Source organism: Phaseolus vulgaris, chromosome 7 (genome assembly GCF_051622355.1).
Source record: "Phaseolus vulgaris cultivar YP4 chromosome 7, ASM5162235v1, whole genome shotgun sequence".
NCBI classification, from domain to species: domain Eukaryota; kingdom Viridiplantae; phylum Streptophyta; class Magnoliopsida; order Fabales; family Fabaceae; genus Phaseolus; species Phaseolus vulgaris.
In genome coordinates, this window is record NC_143504.1 from 14,649,577 (window position 1) to 14,660,253 (window position 10,677).

The 10,677-nt window shown below is 33.6% G+C and overlaps 1 protein-coding gene across 1 annotated transcript; it reads right to left on the reverse strand.

Annotated features, from left to right (window-relative positions):
- Positions 1-8,448: 8,448 nt before the first annotated feature.
- Positions 8,449-10,315, reverse strand: LOC137807300 (CBL-interacting serine/threonine-protein kinase 4). The gene has a single exon (XM_068607888.1). It carries the CDS (start codon positions 10,156-10,158, stop codon positions 8,839-8,841), a length of 1,320 nt encoding a protein of 439 aa, XP_068463989.1. The 5' UTR covers positions 10,159-10,315; the 3' UTR covers positions 8,449-8,838.
- Between the last annotated feature and the right edge of the window lie 362 nt (positions 10,316-10,677).

The window sequence follows — 10,677 nt, forward strand, 5'->3', positions numbered from 1 at the left end:
TTTAACACATAAGTTGCAGTATAGACTGCATCTGCCCAAAAATACTTAGGAAGCTTTAGATTCATTTAACATAGTTCTAGCTAGTTCCTCTAATGATCTGTTTTTCCTTTCAGCTACACCGTTTTGTTGGGGAGTCCTAGGGGCTGAAAAGCTATGTGATATCCCATGATTTTAACAAAACCTTTCAAATATAGCATTATGAAACTCACCCCCATGATCACTTCGAATGGATTTTATACAACAACCATTTTCATTCTGTAAAACCTTTGCTAATTTCTTAAAAAGCATTGTAAGTATCATTTTTATGTGCAAGAAAAAGAGTCCATGTAAATCTAGAGTAGTCATCCACAACAACCAAAGCATATAAATTTCCAACCAAGCTCGCAACTCTATAGGGTCCAAATAAGTCCATATGCAATACATCCAATGGATTTTTTGTAGAAACAATGTCCTTTGAATTGAAAGAGGATCTGATTTGTTTACCTTTCACACAAGCATCACAGAGCCTGTTATCCTGAAATTTAATGTTAGGTAAACCAGAAACAAGATCTTTAGATTTCAATTTATTTAAGTGATTAGTGTGTATGTGAGCTAACCTCCTACGCCACAACCAAGACTCGTCACTTCTAGACAGTAAACACTCATTTGAAGAATCAGTTTCCATAATATCCAAGAGATATATGTTATTCACTCTCTTACCAGTAAACAACACCTTACCAGAGGGGTCACTTGAGATTGTGCAGCCATTTGACTTGAAGTTCACCTTGTATCCTTTGTCACATAGTTGGCTGATACTTAGAAGGATATGCTTGAGTCTTTCCACATAAAGCACATTCTCAATAGTGGTTGAATTTCCAGTTCCAACAGTTCCCCTGCCCATAATTCTTCCACGATTATTATCCCCATACACATGTCCCTCTGCCTTGAGCTTCAAGCTGGTAAATTTTGTCAGATCACCAGTCATATGTTTTGAACATCCACTGTCCAAATACCATTGATTTCTCTTGTTGTCTTTCTGCAAAACAAAGGAAAAATAATACAAATGGTACCCTTTTCAGTATAGGGTCCAGCAAAGATTAAAACCTTTCCTTTGGTAGCCATTTTGCTAAGTTCTTAGGAACAAGATGTTTTCTAGCAATGCATGACCTAGAGGTATGACCAGATTACATGCAGTAAAAACAGGTAACATGAGATGCCTTTTTGCCACTGTTAAAAGCTGAGAAACCTGATTTTGCTGGAACAAAAAAACTTGAAAGCTTTTTAACATTGGTTACATTTCCAGGGTTATAACCAATACCATTCTTGTTGAAAACAACATTCTGTGAACCAAGGAGAGACTCAAGATTCTCTCTTCCCTTAGTAAAATTGGAAAGGGTTTTTAGCAAATACTCCACTTGTTTTTCCAATTTTTTACAGTTTTCACGGGTTTTAATAAAGGCATACAAGCATGTTAGTTCAAGACTTACAAGATCTGTTTTGGTCTTATGCAGTTCTTCCTCAAGTGTTTTTACTTTAGGTGCAAGCACATTATTTACCTTTTGCAACTTGCTGCATATTACAGTCAATCTATTTGCCTAATCATGTGTTTCTTTGAAAGCAGCAAGCAATTGATCATAGTTATCAGATTCCATAGAGAAATCACTTATTGAATCAGATAATGATCCTTCATCTTTCACCATGAAGCACAGATTGGTTTCCTCACTCTCGGTTGAAGAGCTACTGGTTGAAGATACTTCATTCTCTTCCCAAGAAATGTAAGCTCTTCTCCCCTTGCTCCTCTAAACTTTCTTGCTGGCAGATTTGTCCTTTGATTGATTGTTTGGACAATCCATTTTGATGTGCCCTGTTTTACCACAGCCAAAGCAAGTGTAGTTAGAGGAATTTGATTCATTAGGTTTAGGATACCTTCTTTTCTGTTTTTAGCTACAAGATCATATTGAGCCTTCTTCTTTTCACTCTCATTCCATTCAGATCTTAGCTTTGCCACTTCTTCATCCTTGACAACCTGCATTGGCACATAGGGTCCATGGACCACAGCCTCCCAAATAAACGAGTCAATAGATTCCATAAAAATTTTCATTCTAATTTTCCAAAACGCATAATTCATCCCATTGAACATAGGGGGTCTATTGATAGACGGACCCTCACCAAAAAACACTTTAAACTCAGACATTATTGCAAACAAACTTGATTAAAATACAAGTCCTAGCTCTTGATACCAATTGTTGGGTTCAATAGTGTCAAAGTTCAAGAGGAGGGGGGGGGGGGGGGGGGGGGGGTGAATTGAGCTTTTAAAACTTTTACGCAGATTCAGATTTTATCACAGTACACAGAAAATAAATCGATTTATTTAGCAATGAACAGATTTATTTTTACACTGTTTATGTATTAAAATCATTTATATCAGTTAAGTAATTCTTGATGTTAAGCAGATTAATTCTCAAGCTACACACACATTGATTTTAGGGATGAAACTATGAAAAGCAAAATTAGTAAACTTCAACTTCTAAAGCAAGTGATAAATGTTCAATTACTAGCTTGACAATTAATTGGGTAACCTTCCACAATCAAACGATTCCAGTTGTATTCAACAATTCATATACCTTTTTAAAAGAACCAAATAGGTTTTCCATAAATCAAGAACAGAACGAACAAGCCCAGAAAGAACAAATTTATTTTTAATTGAACAGATTCAATTTCTGACAGATTAACAGATAAAGCAATAAAAGAGTGCAAGGATAAAGAGAGATTGAACACACAACGATTATACTGGTTCACTCAAATGAGCTACATCCAGTCTCACCTAATCCAAGGTGAAATCCACTAAACAAACGTATCAAACACACTTACACAGCCACTGTTCTTGAACCCTACAAGAAACTTGGCACACTAGCTGAAAAACACTATTCCAGCACACACACTCTTCAAGAAACACTATCAAGAAGAGTTCACAACCACACTTTACAAGAAATTGAAGTATGAAACGAATACACCTGATAGAGAATGCAGAAATCTGCCTTAGACCAGTAGAACAGATTGCTCACACAGTGACAGCACCTTTAACCAAGCCTTAGAACCAACCAAGAACAAGCACACTTTGTGATTTGGAAAATCTTTCAAGAACACATGCTAATCCTCTGAAAATCATTATTTCTCTATTGTAAACTTGTTTTCTCACTTGTATGATCAACTTTTAAACGCAGGAACAACCTCTCCTTTTATAGAAAAAACATCTTATAATAGATTTTAAAAAAACAGTTAAAGTTGTTATAAAAAGAACAGATTGAAAATAAAATGAACAGATTTATTTTCAAAGACAGTTAGAGAATCTGTTATGGAAAAGAGACTTAGTCAGACACCCTGGTGCAAGGATAAAACGTAAAAGGCCTTTTAAGGTAAACATGGCACCAGATTAAAAAGAATCTATTCATTTATAGATGAACAAATTCATTTTCAAAACGATAGCAGAAACTTCTTAACAAGTGAAACACAGTCGTTTTGATGGAATGAAGATTTAGTTAAATACTTGATGCACAAAACATTATTTTTAAAAACACTTAATCAAGGCATTAGCTTAAGAAAAGAATCTATTCATTTAGAAAAGAACAGATTCATTTTCTATGCAGTAAGAGATATTTTAGCAAAAACATGTGAAAAACAGTTTCATAAACCTTGTGCTTGCTCTTATCACATGGTCAGGGGTTAAGAGGTGAGTTACCTAGCAAAAAGCCTAATTTAAACAACCTCTAAACTATACCTAAGACATTCTTAAAGCAAATGTAAATACAAATGAAATTTACATAAATGGCTTCATCAAACACATGCCTTGAAGGGGCAGCAACCATCTTCAACACTTTACTGCTTTCATACTCATTGCCTTGATATTCTGGAAAAAATGTATAACTGATATAAAAATAAATTTGTTGCTTCAATGTTTAATCAGTTGTTTTCGCTACAACATCAGTTTTTTCAGTTTTTTATACCAAATAATTGCAAAGTGTTTTGAATCTTGTTTTTCAAATTAAAACCAAGCCTTTTAATAAGTCATTATATTTAGAACATATCAAAAATCTTATATTTGAAAACTAATTTCAGTACTTGTATTGTGTAAGTGAATGAGTAGTTTAGAATAGAAAATCCAAGTCAAAAGTATAATCAATTGTTTCTGATACTAATCAGTAGTTTTCTTTGAAGTTACCTTCTAATTGAGAAATTTGAATATGTTGTTTCTATAACAGTCTATTATTTTACTGTTAGAATTATTTGAAAAGTTCATTTGCGAAAATTATCCTAAGTACAATTCACCTCCCTCTTGAACCTAGACTCCCATAAATTTAACAATAACCTCTCCATCAACAGGTAGACCCAAGACCAATTCCACATTTTCCAATGTAACAGTTGTTTCATTGAGTTAAAAGTGAAAGGTATGATGAGTCTTTGTTCTCCACAATCCCACTAATGTTATAAGTAGTAGGTGGTTGAAGTCGATGTTCTTAAATTTTAACAGATGTCTAAAACCATAATCATCAATTAAGTGTTTGACTTGCTGGTCAAGTATGTCCTCATGCTTTAGTATCCAAATTGCATGTTTTCTGGGTCTCAATAGTCTTTCATTACCTTCCCATAGATCTTTAGTAACATGTTTTTCTTAGAGCTTAATAAGTGAAATATTTCAGTAATATAGACACTTATGGATATTAATTAATAAAATAAACATAATATAACCCATAATTTATGAATTTAAACCTGTGTACATATTTTGTGATTTTAATTTGAATAAAAACAATTTATTCCCAAATTTGTGATAATTTCAGGATTCTAAGGAAGAATGAAGAGGAAAAAGGAGAATATACAAAGCTAAAAAGGGAAAGTTGGAACGCACCAGTACTTACTCAAGCTCGTCTAAACTCACCCAAGCAAGGATCTCGCCCAAGCGAGCCCAATCTCGCCCAAGCGAGCCCAATCTCGCCCAGGCGAGATCACTCCAATGATGTTGGGCCTTCTTTTGTGCAACTTGCCCAGGCGAGCCCAATAACACCCAAGCGAGGAGTCACTTAGCCCAAGTCCAACTAGGTTAAATATGAGACTTGAAGCACAACCCTAGACATCTTTGAGTGGATTGAAATCCAATTGGGAGAATAAAGGTGTTAGAAACTCTAAAGGAGACAGTCGTTAAGAAGAAACATCTCGGATCTTCTTTTCTTGCTCTCCCTGCTTGTAATAGCCAACATGAGTGGCTAATTCTACCCTTTAGGATTTGGAGTAATTTGTTCAAACTCTTATGTATTGAGGTGATATTTCAATATAATATTATGTTCTTGATTGATGATTGGTATTGTCATTTTATTTGTAATGCTTGTTTTTATGATCTAGATCCTTAGATTTGACTGGAAAGTACTTCTAAGTTTCTGACCCAAATGATAATGTTTAACATATCTGAATGGTAGGAATAGATTTGAAATGTTAATTTCTATCAACGTCTATAAGAAGTTTTTATAAATATATGAGAAATCAATATTTAGGAGACTTTCTTAATAATTTTGTATACGAGGAATTGATATAAATGAATTTTATACTGCCATCAACATTAATCAAAGGATAGAATATTTCCATGCTAATCAAAATACAAAAGAATAAGAAGGATGAACCTCAATCCCAATTTTTCAAATTGAACCAACAAACTTTTTGACTTGTTTTCTTTTTAATCATTGCAATCATAACAAACTTCCAAAAAACTTTATTATTTTGTTTTCTATGTAGTGAATCTTTTACTTGATTATTCAATTGTTCCTTGTAGCTTCGATATCCATATTTAGGACAAATTATTATTTTTGACTCAGTACACTTGTTCTAAAAGAGTTGTCATAGTCACAATAGGAACATATTCACAGGAAGACGATGAAATGCCATGAACTTCTAATAAGATAAATCCTAAAAATTATATTCAAAATATTAACTATGTTTATGCAACAATATTTATTAATATCATATAAAAAAAAACTTCTCTTCCGTGAAGAACTTTGTTAATGATATTCATAACACCTCAAAAAATATTCATATAATATATTATAAAAATATTCTTAAGATTTTAAAAAAAATATTCATATACAATATAATATAAAAATATCCATAAAATTTAAAGAAATATTCATATTTAATTTTTAATATATTTTTTTCAACATATATTATTACTTTTTATATATTATATAATTTATATAATATATTTTTTCATTAACATTCATATTATATAATCTAAAAATTTATACATAAATCATATCTCATTTATTTATAATTGTATCAATCCTAAAATCTAATTCACAAACATAATTTAAATTTTTTAAAAACATCAAAAATATTTTTAACTTTAATAATATATAAAAAATAGTCAATATTTTTAATTTATCATACAACTTATTTTTAACCTAATTTATTTAAAATTATGGTGAAAAAAAATTATTCTTCAACTTTATACATGAATTTCTTAAATAAAAAAAATTAAAATTTTGATATTATTTATAAAATAAAAAATTTCAAAACATTATTATTCCGTTCATGTAATTTTAAATAATTTTTAAATTATTATTATATAGATATTTTTATTTTAAAAAATATTAATTATTTTTTGTGAAAGAAAAAAATTTAATTGAAGTTATTGATTGAGTTAACAATTTCAGTTTGAATAAAATACTTAAAATTACTGACGAATGTACAATTTTTTTTGGAAAAGAATTGAAAATTTTAATTTATATAAAATATATTTAAATTGTCAATCCAATGTACAATTTTTTTTATATTTTATTTAAATTAAATTTTTTAATTTAATTAAAAAATAAAATAAATGATAAATTAATAGATTTAATTAATATTGTATACATTATTAACAACTGTAATTGAGAAATGCTCATTTTTATAATTTTTTATACATTTTTCTATTAATCACCATTTGTGTCAATTTGGCTGATTCCGTGGCATTTTAGTATATGGTATATTTCCAGCAACGTTCTTTATAATAATAGGAAATTAATTAAGGAGTGTGAAGATCAATGGCCCCTTTTGAATTAAAGCCATAATTGTGGTTTAAGAAAAGCAATACAGGGATTAAAAAAAAGGTAAATTAATTACTTCATACAGAATCTTCAAGAAAGGCTAGTTGTAAATATTTTAATGGTGTTCTTGAAACCACTGCACAAACCGACACATTCTTCTATTCATCTCTTAATATTCAATCTTCTTGTGCCTATCTTCAAGAGTTCTATCCTCAATTGGTTGTTTTCAGCCAACCATTAACATTATTTCTTCTCCGTTCAATGTCAGCACCCAAGTAATTCAAATTTGTCATTCGGTGAACATAGGTTTGGTTCCAAGCTTTCAGAAACTACACCAACAAAATCCTACATCATTATATAGATATCTCATTTTCTACATTTTTATAAACTTAACCATCTTTGCACATATTTTGTTTTAAATGTTTGAGGCGCTTACAAGTCTATGATTGTATAGTTTTTTTTTTATCAACTTATTTATATATTATGAAATTATAAATTTTGCTCTTGCATTTTTATTTTTTCTGTCCCTTATATCACATGATTTTGCTAATCTAACTTTTAGTGTTATGTTTTTCAAAAATTAAGTCACTAATTTTTTTTTTACCATAAATTTTTATATTGATTTTTTTTTATGTTAAGATCTTAAATTTTTAAATTTTGACATCATTTATGTTTGCTATAGAAGTGTACTTAGAAGACCATTCGTTTAGGCTATCATGAGTTGCTATATTTGATTAAGTAGGGTACATGCATCTCTTTCTCAACCATTCTCCACCTCACAGAGTTTGAGACTATTGCTATCATGTTTACATTTCCTTTCAAATATTGTAGACTATGAACACTACTTGATTAACAAATATTTTATACATCCATTCCTTGGAACCGTTGAAAGTTGCTCAACTTGCCCCCCTATAATTCTCTTAGATTCAACCGACTACAAGCTTTTCAATATAGCTATATAACCGACTACAAGATTTTCAGTAAGTATATATATATATATAGATATATATAATATTTATATAGCTGCCCCTACATCAAGAAAAATAATATATTTATATAAATAACTCCTTTATGTATGTATGTATACAGAGAAAGTAAAACTTAAGTTTTCTAAAGTTTTAAGGTTTTATTTCTAGGGAACTTATTCATTGAAACAATTTCATTTGTCGGAATTATTATTGTCCTTTAGTAAATTGTTTAATGTTATTTTCATAGTTTTAAGTTGTAATAAAGATGTAAATTTGATCAGCCAATAGATATTTATTAGATATTTATTGGTGAAATGATTTGCATGGATAAGCATTGAGCATACGGGATACTCTGAGAATAAAGGTGATAGGTAGTTTTCATGGTTAAGAAGTACTATTAGGAAAGTCTGTAGAGTAAGAGTAGACAGGACTACTTGAATGAAATAAAATGATCATCAATTGATTAATAACCAGAAAAACAATATCTTTTGCTATAACCCAAGAATGGAGAACAGTATCTTTTGCTATAATCCAAAAATGGAGAACAATATCTTTTGCTATAATCCAAAAATGAAGACGAGATATATTAGCTTCTTGACCATTAACAACTAGGGGTGTTTTTTTTTTCTTTTATTTGAAGGATCATAAATTAACACACCGATAACAACTAAACTAGAAAACATAATAAAAATAAAATGAAAAAGGTGTTTCTGACAAGGCAAACATCAAAGTTGTTTCTTCTCAGCAGTGTTGAACTGAGAAGAAGTAAAAAAGAGAAGACGAGATGTACATATGTATGTATGTTTGATTGATGGAGGATAAGTTCAGGATTCATCGTTGTGCCAAGAAAGGACGAGATCTTGCAAGGCATTTTTCCAATGGCCCCAGTGATGCTCCTCGAACTCTAAGCCACCCTCCACGACCTTCACAGCCACCAAAAGAAGCTGATCGGGCACAATCTGAAGCACCTCAAACACCAAAGCGACCTTTCCTTTTAACAAGGCAATTGCACCGTTAATGGTTTTCCCAGCCTCAAGCTTAAACCCCAAAACCCCACCCACTTCCTTAACCTTCTCCTCCACCACCTCCACGCGCGCACTCGAAGTGAATCTCTTTTCCCTCCTACTACCCCCATCTGACGTCGTTTCAAACAACCTTGTTAAATTCAAACCCGAAGACATTGATATTATGTCAAACGCGTTCACGCCCGAACACTTAGCCCCTTCGTAGTAACAACCCTTCACATAAACGTTATCCCACCCAAACGCGCTTTCCTCTGCCGTTTCGGGTCTTAATGATTTCTTGAACCACGAGTTCCCAAACAGAGCCTCCAACCCCATTCTGCTTTCCGGGTTCGGGTCCAGTAATTTATATATAACATATCGTGCCGGTTTTGTTATCCAGTCAGGGAACTGGTAATCTCGCCGGTAAATCCTCTTGCACATCGCCGGAATGTTTGTGTCGTCGAACGGAAGGTAGCCGGCGAGGAAGACGTAGAGAATGAGGCCGCAGGACCAGGCGTCGGCCTTCGACCCGTCGTAGCCGCCGTTCTGGCGGAGGATCTCCGGCGCTGTATACGCTGGCGTGCCACATGCGGTGTGGAGAAGGCCGTTCTTGAGATGCTCCGGCAGAGCGGAGAGGCCGAAGTCGGAGACCTTGAGGTTGCCTTCGCCGTCGAGGAGGAGGTTCTGAGGCTTGAGGTCGCGGTGCGCCACACCGTTGCGGTGGCAGAACCGGAGCGCGGAGACCAGCTGCTGGAAGTACCGGCGAGCCGTGGACTCCGGCAAACGGCCTCGACGGGAGATTCTGGCGAAGAGCTCTCCACCGGTGGCGAGCTCCACGATGAGGTGGATTTTGGTCTTCGTGGCCATGACTTCGTGGATTTTAAGGATGTTAGGGTGGTGGTGGAGGCGGCGCATCGCGTCGATCTCGCGGATTATGCGGGGCTCCATGCGGGCGTCGACGGTTTTGGCCTTGTCGATGATTTTGACGGCGAAGGTGGCGCCGTCGATTAGGGATCGTGCCTGGTAGACCTTGGCGAAGCTGCCACGGCCGAGGAGGCGCGTCAGCTGGTATTTTCCGAGGATGATGAGTGAGCGCGGTGGTGGCGGCGGCGGCGGTTGCTGTTGCAATGGCGGTTCCATGGTTGTACGTGAAACAACAGAAGAGTGTTGTAATCCCACGGACAGAGTGAGTGCGCGAAATTGAGTTTTGGGTTTATATAGAAGTTTTGGTGTGGGTTGGGATATTTCGCTTTCACCGCTAGAGAAAGAGAATGCATCGTCGGTTGGCTTCCACTCTAAATTAAAATTGCTCTTTTGTTGAAAAACAATAATATAGTTTTGTAAAAATAGAAATTTGGGAAATAGAGAGGAAAATTATCCTCCGAATCTAAACATAGAATCAAAGTTTTGAGTATACTATATTATTAGCTGGGGAATGTTGGTTAGTCAATTTACCAACTGTTACCCGAGAAGACTATTGATTATAGCCATACAAACATCGTTGACTACGCCACTTTCTACTTCTTTAATTAACTGGAATTAAGCAAACATACACTAAATTCTATTTTACTTCTACTTTCAAATTATCTCAAAATATTAACTAAAATACGTCCCTCAAACTTTATTTTACTTTTATTTCTAATGTAAGGGATTGTGAAC

What these genes read in the sequence shown, in the direction of transcription:
- LOC137807300 (XM_068607888.1), bottom strand. Translation starts at nt 10,158, where the DNA reads ATGGAACCGCCATTGCAACAGCAACCGCCGCCGCCGCCACCACCGCGC.